This window comes from Hyaloscypha bicolor, assembly GCF_002865645.1.
Source record: "Hyaloscypha bicolor E unplaced genomic scaffold K444scaffold_98, whole genome shotgun sequence".
In the NCBI taxonomy this organism is placed as follows: domain Eukaryota; kingdom Fungi; phylum Ascomycota; class Leotiomycetes; order Helotiales; family Hyaloscyphaceae; genus Hyaloscypha; species Hyaloscypha bicolor.
This window is the reverse complement of record NW_020194600.1, coordinates 1-15842: the sequence shown is the minus strand read 5'-3', so window position 1 is coordinate 15842 and position 15842 is coordinate 1. Positions and strand designations below refer to the sequence as shown.

The 15842-nt window shown below is 48.9% G+C and overlaps 6 protein-coding genes across 6 annotated transcripts; 1 reads left to right on the top strand and 5 right to left on the bottom strand.

Annotated features, from left to right (window-relative positions):
- Positions 1-343: 343 nt before the first annotated feature.
- Positions 344-3665, bottom strand: K444DRAFT_664600 (glycoside hydrolase family 3 protein). Its single transcript, XM_024886983.1, has 6 exons — positions 3259-3665; positions 2936-3209; positions 2788-2873; positions 2581-2729; positions 2384-2531; positions 344-2255 (listed from the first exon to the last, which is right to left on the bottom strand). The coding sequence occupies exons 1-6, from the start codon at positions 3562-3564 to the stop codon at positions 564-566; spliced, it is 2655 nt and encodes an 884-aa protein (XP_024734988.1). The 5' UTR covers positions 3565-3665; the 3' UTR covers positions 344-563.
- Positions 3666-5002: 1337 nt separating this feature from the next.
- Positions 5003-6857, bottom strand: K444DRAFT_664599 (Delta(14)-sterol reductase-like protein). The gene is made up of 3 exons (XM_024886982.1): positions 6640-6857; positions 6281-6585; positions 5003-6229 (listed from the first exon to the last, which is right to left on the bottom strand). The coding sequence occupies exons 1-3, from the start codon at positions 6708-6710 to the stop codon at positions 5109-5111; spliced, it is 1497 nt and encodes a 498-aa protein (XP_024734987.1). The 5' UTR covers positions 6711-6857; the 3' UTR covers positions 5003-5108.
- A 471-nt stretch (positions 6858-7328) lies between these two features.
- Positions 7329-8380, top strand: K444DRAFT_532481 (mannose 6-phosphate receptor domain-containing protein; the record flags this gene model as incomplete). Its single annotated transcript, XM_024875084.1, has 2 exons — positions 7329-7705; positions 7759-8380. 2 exons carry the CDS (start codon positions 7329-7331, stop codon positions 8378-8380), a joined length of 999 nt encoding a protein of 332 aa, XP_024734986.1.
- Positions 8381-8636: 256 nt separating this feature from the next.
- K444DRAFT_435211 (uncharacterized protein) lies at positions 8637-11288 on the bottom strand. The gene is made up of 2 exons (XM_024872800.1): positions 10948-11288; positions 8637-10901 (listed from the first exon to the last, which is right to left on the bottom strand). Exons 1-2 carry the CDS (start codon positions 11115-11117, stop codon positions 9125-9127), a joined length of 1947 nt encoding a protein of 648 aa, XP_024734985.1. The 5' UTR covers positions 11118-11288; the 3' UTR covers positions 8637-9124.
- A 43-nt stretch (positions 11289-11331) lies between these two features.
- On the bottom strand, positions 11332-13483 carry K444DRAFT_631140 (uncharacterized protein; the record flags this gene model as incomplete). Its single annotated transcript, XM_024883314.1, has 4 exons — positions 11332-12124; positions 12179-12300; positions 12360-12625; positions 12787-13483. The coding sequence occupies 4 exons, from the start codon at positions 13481-13483 to the stop codon at positions 11332-11334; spliced, it is 1878 nt and encodes a 625-aa protein (XP_024734984.1).
- A 667-nt stretch (positions 13484-14150) lies between these two features.
- Positions 14151-15643, bottom strand: K444DRAFT_591894 (DUF899-domain-containing protein). Its single transcript, XM_024878214.1, has 3 exons — positions 15266-15643; positions 14732-15200; positions 14151-14671 (listed from the first exon to the last, which is right to left on the bottom strand). The coding sequence occupies exons 1-3, from the start codon at positions 15275-15277 to the stop codon at positions 14454-14456; spliced, it is 699 nt and encodes a 232-aa protein (XP_024734983.1). The 5' UTR covers positions 15278-15643; the 3' UTR covers positions 14151-14453.
- Between the last annotated feature and the right edge of the window lie 199 nt (positions 15644-15842).

Genomic DNA, 15842 nt, shown 5'->3' with positions numbered 1-15842 from the left:
CTCCTGCTGCTTTTCGCTCACTACCAACCCTGCGGGCTTGGTAGCAGAGTTTTGCCATTTCCTCCTTAATGTTTTTTTCATTTTAGCCAGGCTTACCTCCTCGAGTGAGGGCGATGAGGAGTACCTTGAGTCGTGGCGCATGTGTTATAGTTTGCTAAAATTTTGTCACGGCACATCGCGACTCTCGCTTAAAGGGGGTTCGTTTACGTTTCCTTGGTCGGCTTCATACGGTTGTCCTTAGTGCTTATTAGAACATTAACCTGCATGCTACATTGACTCGGGTGTTCTCATAGCTCGCTACAATTCTAACAACGTCTATTACAAAGAACAGGCTGGATTATAAAGCGGATTGTGTAACTTTTAGAATTAATTAGTTTATCATTCTCGGTTTATATACTGTACACCCCATCTATCATTATCTAACGATTCCTCTATCCAGCCCCCTACCCGATTTCGCGATTCGTGAAGGGTAGTCTAAGCCCTACTCAGTGTAAGCTAACTGTAACCCTGAGCCGTCTAAGTTTCCCACCCAAAGCCTTCGTCGTCGTTTATAAAAATCGTCCTCACAAGGCTTGGCTTAAGGGCAGATTCCTCGAGCTGGGACCAACGTAAACAGTCTTTGGGAATGATGTAATGACCCAGTTTTGCGAAACCGTATCCCAATTGCTCAAGTCTCTTCGTAAAATATCTGCGTGGAATGTAGCAGATTGTCCAGCATTAATGCTCAAGCGGTCAAATCCACGAAGCACCAGCCGAGGATTATTAGGCCCACCAAGGGAAACGTAGAGTTGAGGAACCTCTTCGCCATTTCGTGTGCCATTGTTCGTGATCGTGGCTGTGACGCTGTAGAGCACGTCCCATAGCTGGGGATTTCCGCCCGGAGCACCACCAGCACCGAGAAGGGGCTGAGGAGAGCCATCATTGGCATGAGGTGGCAAGAATTCGGCAGCAGTTTGTCCGTAGTTTGGATCTCCGGATGCTTTCTTCTCATCAGTGGTATTGAGGTATGGATATATGTATTGTCGGATGTAAGGGAAGCTGGCGTTGGGAAAGAGATAATCGCTCAGGTTGGTGGAGAAGTTACCAAAGACCTGGGCAGCTTTGGTCATCCCCGTTGTCGGGTTATAATCACTGGTGTTGAACTTGGTGACCTGGAGATTCGAGTATTCGAACGTTGTGTAGGATAAACCAAATCCGAACTCATAGATAGGGGTAATGTTCTGTGCCTCGAACGCACGGTAGTCAATGAAAGGGCCTTCGATAAAGTTGTCTTGTGGTGCACCGTCGCCATTATTAGGAGTGTAGATAACGTCAGTGCCATAGCTTTGCCTTGTTGGCCCCCATGTGAATGGTGTACGTGCAGCCGGGTTGACCGTCCCGTAGAGCACGTCCGTGATACTGTTTCCGCTCTCCTGGCCCGGAACACCAGCCCATAAGATTGCTGTGATATTCGGACTATCGTACCATTCAGTGACAATAACCGGGCCAACTGAATGAATAACCACTATGGTATCGTTGCAAAGCGCCGAAACTCGCTGGATCAGCTCGTCACCTCCTTGCCATAAGGTGAGATTTTTTCTATCGCCTTCGTTGCCGTCTACATTGATGAAACCTTCCCCTGAGTCCGCGTTGACAAATACAATGGCGGTTACATCAGCCTGCGATACCAATGCGCTAATCTGCGAGTAGGCATAGTTGTCGAAGATATTTTCATACCTAGTACCGTCCGCAAGAGCTTGTTCTTTTAGGGAAAAGTCAGGCGTAACGAGGTATGGAAAATTGGCAGACCCCGAACCCCAAGCCATGCCGAGGGAACCTTGATCGCAACCGCGGTCTGCGCAGCCATTTGGGCCGTCCAAGTTTGGACCCGCATCCTCTCCGATGACTGCAACAAATTTGGGCTTCGAAAGAGGAAGTGCGCTATTGACATTTTTCAAAAGAACTGTGGCCCTGGCACCAATCTCCCTAATCAAAGTACCATGGTCACCTTGAACATCGACATGGAAGTTGATTTGCTGGGTATTTGCCCCCACTGCATAGTGAAGAGGTCCATTGGTATCCAGAGTCCAGGAATCAAAGTTGATTGGTGGCTCATGGAGAGTCAATCCGACTTTGAAGTAAGCCGCCATGATTCGAAGAGCCATGTCGTCAATTCGCCATTCTGGAACCGTCCCATTGAGAACAGCCAGAGTCAGATTTGCGCCCCAGAAACTTTCGCCACTGTTGAAGAGGGTGTCTCCAGGCATAGTCATGTCCTACCATCAAATTAGCAACGTATTTCTTTAGGGAGGAGAGAGCGAGGAGCGAGCCGGGTGCATGAAACATCTTCCCGACCAGTGAGGTAAGGAGCTCGGGATATAGGACAAAGAAATAGGTTGGTTACAAGACCAGCTACAGCGGAGGCTGCTCCAGTATGCTGAGCCTGCCAATCACTCATTACGAAGCCTTGAAAGCCGAGCTCATTCTTCAGCAAGTTATTGAGCATCTTGGAGTTCTGGCAACCATAGGAGTTATTGATCTGGTTGTAAGAGCTACAGAAGTGTTAAAGAAAAGATTCATGGAAGATTTAGAAATACCAACCACATAACCGATCCTACACCAGCCCGAACTGCATCCGCAAATGGCCAAAGGTAAAGTTCGTGCATTGTCACATCGTCAATGTTGGAAGAGACAGCCTCGGTGATATTGTACCCATATCCTTGAGCTTCACCTACTTGGCGAAAGTGTTCCTAGAGAGGTTGTTAGTTGACTGAAGTATAGAAAAAGCTTGATGTAACTTCTACGAACCTGTTCGTTCCCGATAAAGTGTTTCACGCAAGCAATAATTCCTGCATCTTGAGTGCCTTTGACAGTTTCGGCGATAGCAACACCAGCTAGTGATTATCAGTTTCCATCATAGAGGTTCGGTCACATTGTTGGAAAGTTTCAAACATACTTAGATAGGGATCAGGTGAGAAACCTTCCCAGTTCCGGCCTCCTTCAGGAGCTCGGCCAAGCGGACCAGCAACAGGTCCGAGTTGAACAGTTACTCCTTTGGCTTTATGTTCAGCTCCCATAGCATACCCTCTTTGATAGAACAGGCTTCTATCAAAAGTGGCTGCTACAGTCTGACCAGAAGAGAAGACGCTGTTGTAATCTGTATCTCGGACGCCCACCGGGCTATCTTGCATACAGAGTGACCTGAATCCAAGTCTTGGGACCGAGCCAACCTTTCAAAATTTGTCAGTATATGAGATCAATTTAAGATGGGACATTTACCTGTCCTACACATTGCTCTCCTTCCCAGCCAACTCCGGTCGTCAAATTGACCTTCTCGAGAAGCGTCAGCTGTGAGACGAAGTCTTTGGCCTTAGCATAAGCACCGGCCCATTCGCCTTGACCGTTCATCCAGGGTGAAGGATAGAAAGGAGGAGAAGTCTGTAAAGACTGTGCTCCAGGTTCAGCGAAAGGGTCTATGGCTCCCGGGTAGGTGCCATTCGGGTAGATCTGTACGGATGTCAAAACGGAGTCCTTTCCCGCCAAATGAGCGGCTAATGCAGCAACGATCTCGAGAAGGTATCGCATGCTCCTTGTTGAGTGAACCTCACGGCTCAAAAGAGCTGGAGACGCTTCCCCCAAGCCTCGTAGTTGATGTATGGATGGTGTGAAATGAAGGCATGGAGTTGATGTTTTATTTAGAGTGGTGATCTTACCCCTGTATTTTGTCGCGTTGGAAGACGTGACGCAGAAGCGAAATGCGTTGCCAGCATGGCAACGGCTAGTGAAGGTAACATCTCGAAGTACTATTCACAAGAACAACCAAAAAGACTTCGAATTGAACTGAATCTTTTCACGATCAGAATTATGGGGGAGCATGGCATTTTTATGAACCCGCAGATCTTGACCTCAGCCCCCTTCGTCAAATACGAGTTTGCTGGTTTTCTTTTCTCCAATTTTTTTGAGCTGGAGCTCCAAAGCTACCCCTGTATCTTCGGTCATTGGGATGGTTCAGAGCCCCTTGCGGCTCTAGTCTGCAAGCTTGGTGAGATCTGCACTGTGCGTTGAGGCAACATTGGAGTGCCGGAGTCCTCTCGGAAATATTGGCAGCGCTCTTCTTTAGCAACCAAAGTCCCCGTTTGTCAAATCAAGGGGGTTTGAAGACGGAGAAGGACCGAGACTGCGGGTCCGTCATTGTAGACGACATCTCTACTGGCCGGCCTCCCTAAATTTCCTCAATTGGCTCCTCTCTTCCCCAGTTTCTTCCCCCCCTGAAGTACGGAGACGTCATGATGGCATTTACGTGGATCCCCCAAAGCCGACGCCGTCTTGGCTGGGGTCTCCCAGCTCCCACATGAACCGTGCAGAGAGTCTTTTCGGCCCCGCAAAGGTATAATGAGTACCAGTATATTTTCGAGTGGTGAAACACTTTCTGCTCTAAACTCGGCTGTGGACTGTAGTTGAGCAAAACGTTGGCATCTGGTGCCCAAAGCCTTCTGCTCTACAGGTGTTCCTGTTCGAAGTAGAATCACTGTAAACCCGATTCAAGCTCTTCCCCCCAACTATCCCCGCCTCATCCGCCCACAACCTTTCCAGCCGTCTTCAAATTCTGCTTCGTTTACGCATACCCACCCTTGAGGTTGTCACTTGACACTTAGTCTTTGCCCTACACTTTTCTGCTAGGACTCGTGCGTTTAGTACTGGGTGTCAAAGTAACGTTATATTGGCTTAGCAAGAAAGGCTTCACCGTCTGCCTGACGTGGAGCCTCCACTGCCCCGGGTTGGCTTGCTTTCTCTCCGCGTACCCGCTCTCCCCATACCATCCCACTCTTCAACATCTCGGGCCGACTGGCATGCAAGAGTCTGTCTCCCGGGCTTCTCGGGAAGGCCTCTATTGTCATTTCTTGCGACAACCGGTAGTTTTCCGTTCTAGGCCCTATTCGTATAGCGAAATGTCCGCTCAGTAATTCATATTCGGTCTCTAATATCCCGAATTCACTTAGATTAGTGACAAATTTTTGATCTTATGCGATTCAAATGCCATGTTATGCTACGCTATTGTAAAGTTACACTAATTCTTCATGTCTGGAAGGACTGCCACCTCTACTATGATACATATCCCAAGCCCTCGTCTAGTAGATACCAGGTATGATCCTGTACTTCACGATCTTTGTGTATCGCTTCCAGTCCTCGCCATACTTCCTCAAACACTTCTCCTCGTCTCTCATCTCGCGATGAATCAGCAGGATGCCAAAATAAACAACATAAAAGTATGTAAAGATCATTCCGTATCCCCTAGCCGAACCTTGCAAGACCTCAGTGTGAAGGTGTGGTCCGCCAAACACGAATGATTTATCTGCAAAAGATTGGCCAGTTGCTGGAGCCACGGAGCTGTGCTGAACAAGATAACCTGCAATTCCAGTTGGAAGACAGTATGCCCAAGCCTGGATCCAGTCACCGAAATAGTTGATGTGTCGAGCTGTGCCCCACCAACCGGAAATCAAAAGCTTGGATCCGGATTTCGTCTCTAGGAACTTCAGGTGGGCGACCCTGGAATCGTTGGGGTCTGTTCGGAAGCGGTTCTTCTCGTTGTTCGAGCTGCGGAAGATGTAATATCCAAGGCCGAGAACGCCAAGGACCCCAGTTGTGCCATAGACGCCCAGAGACAATGGGTAGACTGAAAGGTACCGAGCTTGGAGAGAGTAGGTGAATGGCACCCAGACCAGGTCACCAAATGCCAGCATGAATCCGAAGCCGTCGGTAGTAATATCCATGGTAGTGAGGATGGCAGACTCCATCCAGTAACTGTCCAAAACATAAAGGGTCTGGAAGGAAGTGATGAGCAACATGCTATCTGTGACGAACCCGTATGTCTTGTATTGGTTGGCTAAGAATGTAAAATCCAGGACCATCCAGCCCATCAAGCCGGGACGTAACTCGCAGAACTCCTTGATATCGAACTGGCCAAGGAGGGGGATTGTGACTCGGGGGTTGAGTTCTCGTCCAATAAACCAGTCATAAAGCATATTTCCAGAGTGTCCACCTGCTGCCAATTCACGAAGTTCCTTGTTGCCAGGCTTCACATTGAAGCTGCGTACGTAGACGAAAGTTGCCAAAGAGTATGCAATGATTATGTTGGCTGTAACAATTTGTGTGTAGTTGTCGTAAATGAAAGTCCAGACGGGGAAATCGGCGCCTTGGACCACGGTTCCAGCTGCGCAGATGGCGAGTGTGAACATTGTAGAGGACCACGCTACACCCCATTAGCAAAAAGGCAGGGCAAGGGAATTTTTTTCACACTCACTATTGAACTTGTATGCTAGTCTGCCGCCGGATGCAAGCTCAGTGCCCATGGCCTCTACTCCTGGCAGAACCCGCTGCAGTACCATACTGAGCAAATAGTATCCGACGACCTTCGCAGATACATCCCAACTTGCCAACCCCCATATTCCGTTTGCGGGCCATCCCACATCTTTCTTCAGCTGCTCAATTGTCAAGGTTGATGGGGAGAGCGCAGATGGTACTGGGCATCCAGATATGTCGTTGCAGAGGAAAGTCGCGATGTAAACTGCCAATGGCAGCCCGAAGGAGATTGCAAATGCTCCTGGCCTAACAATTAAAAGTCAGCCTTGCTTCACTGCTTCGGTGAGGTTGTAAACTCACGGTCCCGCAAACTCGTAGCCACGGGGTTCTTCATGTTTGGCGGCGACAGTTTTTGAAGCTTTTGGGGGCATCTTGGTGGACAGCTTCAATTGAGTTGGCAGATTGATTGAATCAATTGTCCATTAAGGACTTTGTAGTCTTCAAGTTGGTCCCCAGAAGTCAAGGGTACGCACTGTCTGTGGCTGGGGCTTCATGGTGGCATCGGGATTTTGAGTTGCCGATCGTGTTCGCGTTGACTTAAAAATCGGACGGGTCAGCCAGGGGTACAGGACATTCTGCAGTATTTGCATTGGTCGAGGAGAATTCAACAACTCAAACAGAATTTTCCTCTGGAACACTTCACACTGGGGCAAATTTTCAGCAAGAAACCACCAGAGGCTCCAGATCTAAACCATCTCTTGGAAAGGCTGTTGCTTAAGGGACCTTGCCTCAGCCCTTTGCCCCTTAAAAGCCAATATTGCACGTGACATAGATTTAAGGTTCAAAATGGAAGCAGGAACGATGTCTTCTCATTGGATGACGAACGCCCCTACCGTATCTGGACGACGCAGGTGAGGCTACGTACACTCCAGCAAATGTTCCATCGCTGGTCAGCAACATCTATCCAACGACCATCGTAGTATACGCCTCTACCTTGTTGCGCCTGCAGGCGCTCTGTTTCTAGCATTCATCTTCTACCTCACTTCACCATGCATTTCCCATCACTGCCGACAGCCCTTCTCCTGACACTCACATTACATAGTGGGGTGAACGCAGCTGCCTCTGACGACAAGAAGACGAAGCCCTCGGACCCCTGTACTGTTGCATCTTCCACTGGATCATTTTATGATCTGAGATCACTTGCCATTCTGCCACCGGCGGACGACCAAAAGAAACCAGCAAAGGGGGTGAAGACGGATGATTGGCACGCTCGAGGATGGGATTATCATGATGGCAAGGCCAATTTCACCTTGAATATCTGCGCTCCGGTGGTAGACCCTATAAAGGATGTTGAGGGTATTAGCCACGATCTTTGGAAGAACGTCAGTGCCTACTACGAGATAGGCTCGAAGAAGTATTCTCTTGGGTGAGACTGGCTATGTTCGAAGAGTTCCCCAACGGTCGCTAACAATTTTTCAGACAGCAATCCTCGAACCTAACTGTCCGCGGAAAAAGGCTGGTACTACAATATACAAATGGATCGCCATGTGGGAAGGATAAGAATGGACGGGCAGTCAAGGACGACGAGGGCGATGACGAAAAGGATAAAAAAGGGGTGCGCCGAAAGTCAGCTTTGATCTCTTTCCATTGCGACAAAGACCCTCTCGCAACCGGAGCGACACCCTCGTTCGTTGGCACAGATCCGGATGAGTGTTCCTATCATTTCGAGGTTCTCTCCACAGCTGCTTGTGTTACTGCCGAGCCTGCAAAGCAATCTGTCGGTCCAGGGGCAGTCTTTGCCATTATTGGAGCTATTGCCATCATAGTTTACTTCCTCGGTGGTGTATTCTATCAACGAAATGTGGCTCATGCACGGGGGTGGAGGCAACTACCGAATTACAGCATGTGGGCTGGTATTGGGAGCTTCATAAAGGTGAGCGGAAATACACTTCTCCAGCCGTTGAAGCAGAGAGTTTTCCCTCGGGTTACTTCAGTTCGGGAAGGGATTTTGCCTACTATGGAAGTGCGGCCGTCCGCTGGCCGAAAATCTCACAAAGGCTATATGTCGAGGTCGTCTTGGGACGCCACCCATCTCTCATAAATTCGGCCCATTGGCAGAATTTTGAAAGAGACGCAAAAGTTCTGTATAAACACCACCATTCTGTACAGATCCTGTATTTTGCTCGTTCTGCAGAGTGGTGTCAAGGTGGCTTGTAGGATAGATTAGCATACATCGGCGTTGGAATCCACTTCTTTACCTTCAATCTCTCACGTCCCAGACCTCACCTCTCAAAGAAGAAGAAAGCTGACACAGTTCACTTCAGGATATTTTCATCATCGCCACATCGTCGTGTGCTCATTTCCTCCCAAGTAGGAGAGGCTACAGCGCTCTCTCTATCTCGGCAAACGGCAATTCGAATCGGAGAGGAAGGCATAGAAATGAGGATGAGAATCGACTCATTGATCAACTTGATGAGGAGTGGGATGACTGATGAGGTTCTGCTGGGGGCATTTGCATTTGGTGTTCTTGGATCTGGTTTAGATTGGCAACGGTTGTAAAATCAGGAGCGCCGGTGGGGCGCATAGAAGTGTATCTCGTGGTAATTTGGGATTGACCATTCGAGGTGCTCAATGTGTGCCGTCCATTTCGTACAATTTCTAGGCTGCTACTTCTGTCTACGAATATCTGCGAAAGGTGATGCTTGAATTATTCGCGTCTGAGATCCGACAAGTGTCAATGAGCTTCAATGTCTCGGCCCGATCAGGTACTTTCAGAGCATGGTCATGTCTTTCACAGGCAAGGGATACTCATTTTGAGCGTATCATTCATTGCCTTGAGGCCTGGCTACTTCTTGGATCTCTTGACGTGTGAATCCGGAGTTCTCTGCCCTCGCTTACGCTTTGCCCCTTTTCTGTCGCCCCCTTTATTTTCATTGCCTTCTTCCTTTCCACCACTCTCATCTTCTTCAGGCGCGCCATTATTTTCCTCACCATTCCCATCATCAACTTGTACTGCCTTCTCTTCACCGACCTCTTCTTCCATTGCACCGCCAAAAGTATTCCCTTTCGTCCGTCCCTCACCAGCATCATCAAACAGCTTCCTCCACGTCCCATCAATGACCTTCGGGTCATCGCCATACAGCCCAACTTTATACGCCTTCTTCATCCCATCTATACAGGCGTCCCTCCTCTCATTGAAGTCAAACATCGGCTTCGGGTATATACCCTCCTGTTCCTCCTTCCCCTCACCCTGTATCCTCACACCAGCCTTCTTCTGATCCGCAATCGGCGCCTTCCACGGTTCATAAATATACTTCGCATCCAAATCCTTCAACTCAGGCACATACCTCTTCACAAACTTGCCATCTTTATCCCACTTCTTCGGGAACGCAATTGGGCTATAACACCTGTAAAACTGTGCGAAGAAAGCAGTGCAGGACAGCCACTGCCAGTTCCCTGCGTTACAAGCAGTTTCGTGGTCAATGAGCCACTCTTCAAATACTTCTGCCCCGCGCTCCCAGGAGATGTAGCATCCGCCCCTGGTGAGGAAACAGGCGACAGCGTGCCGGCCAAGATGGTGAATCCAGCCTTCTCGACGAAGTTGTCGCATCAGAGCATCGATCCAAGGGAAGCCTGTAAGTCCATATTTCCAGCGTTGGAACCATTCTTCTGCCTGTGCCGAGTCGATGTGGTATTCTCCTGTTACGAGCCTGGTTGTGTGGTCGACTTTGCTGGGGAGATGCCAGGGTATGAAGCGGCAGTGCGAGTTGTATAGCGTTTGGCAGAAGGAATAGCCCAGTGCTGCTTGAGCTCCGAAATACATGTCTCGGAATAGGAGCTGGCCTGTCAGGGAGACGGGAGGCTGTGATGCTTTGCCGGAGTAGTTGTCTACGACGTCTTGGACTCGCCAGTAGAACTCGTGCACGCTGAGGCTGCCAAAGTGGAGATGGGGTGAGAGGAGAGTGGTGGCTTGTGGTTCGAATGCTGTGGGTGCGGTGTTAGGTTTCTCAAATGTTGCGGTGTACTTCTCATCGGCGATTATCTTGTCTAGCATCTTCAAAGCAATGCTCTCTCCACCTCGATGCGATGATGTTGCTGTTGGGAAGCCAAGCTCCTCCATTGTCGGGACTGCAAAATCACCATTAGGTCCAGATATTCTCTCGTAAGACTTATCGCCATGACTTCTAGAGTCATTATTGAAATCTGGGTCCGATTCTGGTTGTTGCTGCTCAAAATCCAGCTTTATTTCTCCTGGATCGGGTATTGATTCCGGGGCAGGGATTGGTCTTGGGATTCTCCCAATCTTTGGCCCTGCTGATTGTACCTGACTGATGCTCATTGTTGGTTTTTCATGATTTTTCTTGACCAGCGCATCGCTGTCCCATAGTGTGCGGCCGGACTTGATGATGACCTCTACACCAGCTTCCTCAGCTGCCTTCTTAACTGTTGCATCTCTATCCCTTGCATAAGCATCCGTATCTTTTTCGAATACCAAATGCGTGATCTCCCAAACTTTAAAGAGCTTTGGAAATAAAGTTTGGGGAGCTTCTCGCATCAGAAACAACTTTGATTTCTTGTTTCGTTTCGTTATGGATTTGGAGAGGTCATTCTGGCAGTCGAGACTATAAATCGTAAGATTGGAAAATGCAATTTGAGTTTAGAGCTTACAGGAATTGCCATCTATTGGTACCAACTCTAGCCCTGTATACATACTGGGGATCCCAGGTCCATATCGGCCAGAAAGCCTCAGGGTTGAGGTCCAAAGCAGCTTCCAGGGCCGGAGAATCGTGGAGACGGAGGTCGGTTCGAAACCAGTAAATTACCCTGGGATTTCCCATAATTTTTGAGCTGTATCTTCAGTTCTTGTGATCCAAAAACACATAGATGGCTCCAAAATTGTAGCATGACATGTCTCGTGAGGTTTGGATGAAAGGAAGCTTCGAAGGACAGTGACTTCACCATATTTTTAGCGCATCGCTACGGTAAGGTGAGCGGCCGGCCCCCGCATCATCGATCAGGTACCGGAAAATTCCCTTGATTGATCATGAAAATTTAGAACCACTCAAGAACACCTCGTTCCGCACCGCTATTGTCGGCAACTGAGTCTTCAGGAAACGTCGTGTATTTCATCAGCCGGTTCTCCTCGACCTCGTTCCACAGGATGAGACCCTGCGTGTACCATGCCGGTGGCCAAAGAAATCCTTTTAAAATCCTCTCTATCTCTTCCCAAGTTTGCAAGTCAAGAGCATCGCAGAAATCGACTACCCGTTCGACGAACCATCCTCGACAGGGTCGAATGTCAGAAGCAATTGTACCGACAACCAGAGCCCACAGTACAGCTCTGGCAGCATTTTCGTTCAGATCATGCTGGGAAATGTTGCTCAGAACCACACCGATAGAGAGCTTGAGTCTTTCGACGACTCTTTCCATAATCTGAGCTCTGAAGTTGATGCCACGGAGCTGGTTGTCAGTATATATTATGGCTGCAAGGCACCCTGAGGTGACGAATTTTCGTGGCCCCCAGATATGAGAGAGCACTAGGAGACTCCTTTCTGACCGATAGAGAGTGTCGCTGTCTCTTTTGCTCTCTTCCTTGTCGACGCTGATAGGCTCTGTGTCTCTGTTCATCTGGGCCAATCGTCTCAAGCTCTCGAAGTTTTGGTTGAGTGCCAGGTTCAATGTTTCCACATCCGTCTCTCTACTCATGTATGATCTGCTCGGATGTTCATTCGACAATTCTTCGGAAATCGAACCATAGTGACATAATAAATGTCCAGTCCAATCATTTTCGTGGCCGGGAAATAGGGGGTCTCTCCCCATAGCAATAGCACAGTTTAAGTCGGCCCTGTTGCAAGAGAAATCTCAGCAAGGTCTGATGAAATCATACAAAGGATCATACCATAATATCAAGCGCAAGGCGTATGGGTTTATGTTTGGTTCTTGAAGACCGCCGCGCACGTCAACCATTCTTTGAAGCCCCTTCAAATGTGTTCGAATATTGGAAATGCTACCGTTTGTAGCCTGCGAAGATTCAGTTCGGGTTAGCAAATAGACATGTGCTTGTACCGCCGAATTCATACCTCATAGCTTGCTAAACTCGCGACTGTTCCAAGTGTTCCATCAGTCAGAGCGGTCTTGACTACCGCCAATCTTTCGTTGATGATCTTCATTGCTTCCATCCTAAAGCGTATTGCTTCCATTGGATCCTTTTCTGATCGTGAGAGTCCATAATTGCCAGCGTAATGCGACAGTGCTACATGGAAGAAGGCTCGGTCTGAAGTCGCTAACGCCAGCCATTTAGTCCGCAGTGGCCCCATGACCCTTGAGGAAAGGATTCCTCTCGCTGCTACATAGCATTATAAAGTTAGTCTTCGCTCATCCAGTGTAAGTCTAGTAGATAGATCTTGGGAACGCAAAGGAAGGAGAAACTTGTTCTATAAGAACTAAAGCTTGACAGAATGCTAGAAGCATTCATGCAATCGACAGATAACTTCGAAAGAGACTTACCATGATGTAGCAAGTGCTCGGTGCGAGGAACGCACAATATAGGTAGTGCGTTGAAGGGATCTATCACTCCTGATACCGAGTAAATCTTCTTGGGAGGTGCGATGTTTCGGCTGTCCTCCTCGCATTGCGGCGGAAGCAGTGCATCGCCGATTGCAATACCGGTATCAGGGGCGGCAGCTGGCCCCCACCCATACTCCGAAGTTTCTCCCTCTTCCTGTTCATGCCAGTGGTCTGAAATGGCAAAAGCGGGTGGTTCGGGCTGGTGAGAAGGAGTTGCCCGTGAAATCGAGTGGGGGTGGACTTGACTGCCCTCAGGCTCAGAGATGTTTGTGGCTTCATTTGTTACTTTCTTAGTTCTCGATGTGCCCTTACTTTTCTTGCGCCCCGCCTTCACTTCTTGCAACCCCTCTGGACCGACTTTAAATCTATGGTTTTGCTGCAATACCCCCTCCTTTTGGGAGGTAGCTGGGCTTAGTTCCGGGATGGTATCGGGTTGCCGACGATTGCCCTTTTTCTCATAGTAGTCACGCATGACATGAGATCGAATAGTAGACCTAGTATCCTCGCCACCTTGAGATGGCTCGCCAACCTCGACAAATCGAAAGTTATACGCTTGCTCGTTACCTTCACAGCTTGCCCCAGCTTTATTCTTACAAGCAGACAGCGACTGCTTGTCCTTATTTTGCGGTGCAGCCATCTCTGTTAAGAATGTGAGCATATCAGACTTGCACGAGGCATTTGTATAACACCTCCAGATGCCATCTCGAAGTTACGTACACCTTCAGACGAATACAATTTTCTTGCCTCTTGATGAGATCTTCCAATCAACGTTCGACTAGCCCTTAACTAACAGTGGCGTTCTCGAAGTCTGACGAGCCATCAACCGAATGGAAGATGTCGCTATAATGAACCAAGACCTGGTATGCCTATACCGGAAGCCCCGTGGGGCCGTGGGAAACTCGCCTGCCCCCCTTTCCCAAGAGCCAGAATAGGAGAAATCGTCCCGTCGCTGCTTGCCTGGTACCATAGAACTAAGATTGGTGGACTGCCGGGAAAGCTTACTTTTACAACCTTGACTCGAAGTTTGGGAAGAAAGCGTGCTGTATTTGGGGATGGGGTTGGAGGAAAATGGGTTGGGATTGAACGTCGAAAGTCCTTGGTGGTTGTTCTGTGGTTCCACGGCACATGCAGCAGCTAGAATTCCCCCTTTAGGAAACCGCACGTTGATTGGACGGTTCTAACGCCGCCGTGATGATCACGTCAATTGCCGGATGTCATGATTGGACAGTCTTGCTGGCCCAACACAACTCAATAATTCATAAAGAGTAGGAAGCCACGGTCTCGAGTATGGATACTAGTAATTGGGACATTGGAACGTATTGCATAAACATATTATTAAGGATAAGTGGGCCGGCTGACTTCGAACGGTGGAAACAGCAATAAGTCACATGTCAAGAAGTTTCATGATCTTGAATGCGAAGAGAAGATACCATCAATTTAACTTCAAAGAGAGAACTTCTGCCAATCGCCGAGAACCTTTGCCCAAGCCATCTTCCGTTAAGAACGAACTGCTTGCTTCCAGTCTCGTCATTTGGTGCATGCCAAAATACTTTCAAATTCCACCCAAAAGAAACTTCTGTTGCCTAGACACCCAAGCCCTCATAACCTCAATTAGCCTTGAGGTCCTTGGAATCATACTCATCGTGGCGCTTCCAGGGAACATCCTGTCTGCCAAGTGGCGTGAGATCGAGCAGCTGGTTGGTCACAAGCAAACCGTCCAAGCCTCTGGCATACGTCGAGTAAGTATGGAAGAGGTCGTTGCCTTCCTTGTAGAAGACGCTCAAGCCTGGGAGCTCACCCTTGAACGGCTTTTCCATCTCCTTGTCTAGCCAATTTGTTAGCTTCCAGTATCGTAAAGATAGAGTACGTTTTTGAGTTAACATACAGTTGTAGACGACCGGAGATTTAACGTCCTTGTCCAGGCTCACGTTGAAATCCCAATTGAATTCTGTACCGAAAGAGGAGTACCATGGGAAATCCCAACCCATTCTCTTCTTGTACTGCTCAATCTTTGCGACCGGGGCACGAGAAACAAGAACGAAGGTGGTGTCGGCAGCGTACAAGTGCGTCAAAGATGACGGAAGGTTGTCAGTGAGGAAGCTGCATCCAGAACATCCGGCCTCGTCATCAGGTCCAAGCATGAAGTGATAGACAATCAATTGCTTGCGGCCCTGGAAGAGGCCTGCCAATGTGTATTTTCCCTTGGGGTCTTCGAAGGTGTATGCCTTGTCGAGCTTCACCATGGGAAAGTCATTTCGAAGTTGCTCCTTGAAGGCAGCGGCTGCTCGAACTGCAGCTTTCTCTTTGTCGAGGAGCTCTTTGCGAGCAGCCAACCACTCGTCCCGGCAGACGACCTGCATAAAAGAAGACATCAGGTTGGTGTTCGAAGGTGAACTGGGAGAGAGCGAGTGTTTCTTACCTTGCCTGGCATTTTGGAGGTTCAAAGTTTTGAAGTGGGTTGAGTGGTGGGAGGTGGAAAATGGAGGTCACTTGTGTTGCTTGGTGGTGGTGTCGTACTGATTGTACTGCTGGATCGAGAATGAGGAGGAAGCTGGAGAAGCTGGAGAAGCTGAGGTCGTTCTTGGGGGAGACGGGGTCTATTTATCTTTCTCCATCACCATCGATCTGCAATTCACTGTGGTTCAGAGGTGGGGAATCAGCTGTCCGTCTGACGCGGGTAGAAAAAGTAAAACGCGGCAATGCGCAGATATCATGGGAATTCGCGTTGAAGCCGGACACGAAAGCACGTGTGTTTCGACTTTGATTACTTTACTTCAAATATCTGTTTGGATCGGGCCGTGGGGATTGGACAACGGAAGCCATCTGCATCAGAGGCCCGAGTTCTGCCTAGCGAGCCCATGATCGCTTCCCCTTTCGACCATTGTTGCCTGGAGCAACGGCCGTACCATCGTCCCCCTTTACTGAGGCCCACAGCTAGCTAGCGGACAAATCCGAGAAGCGAAAAGTGATTTTCTGATTTTCTGATTTTCGCACTG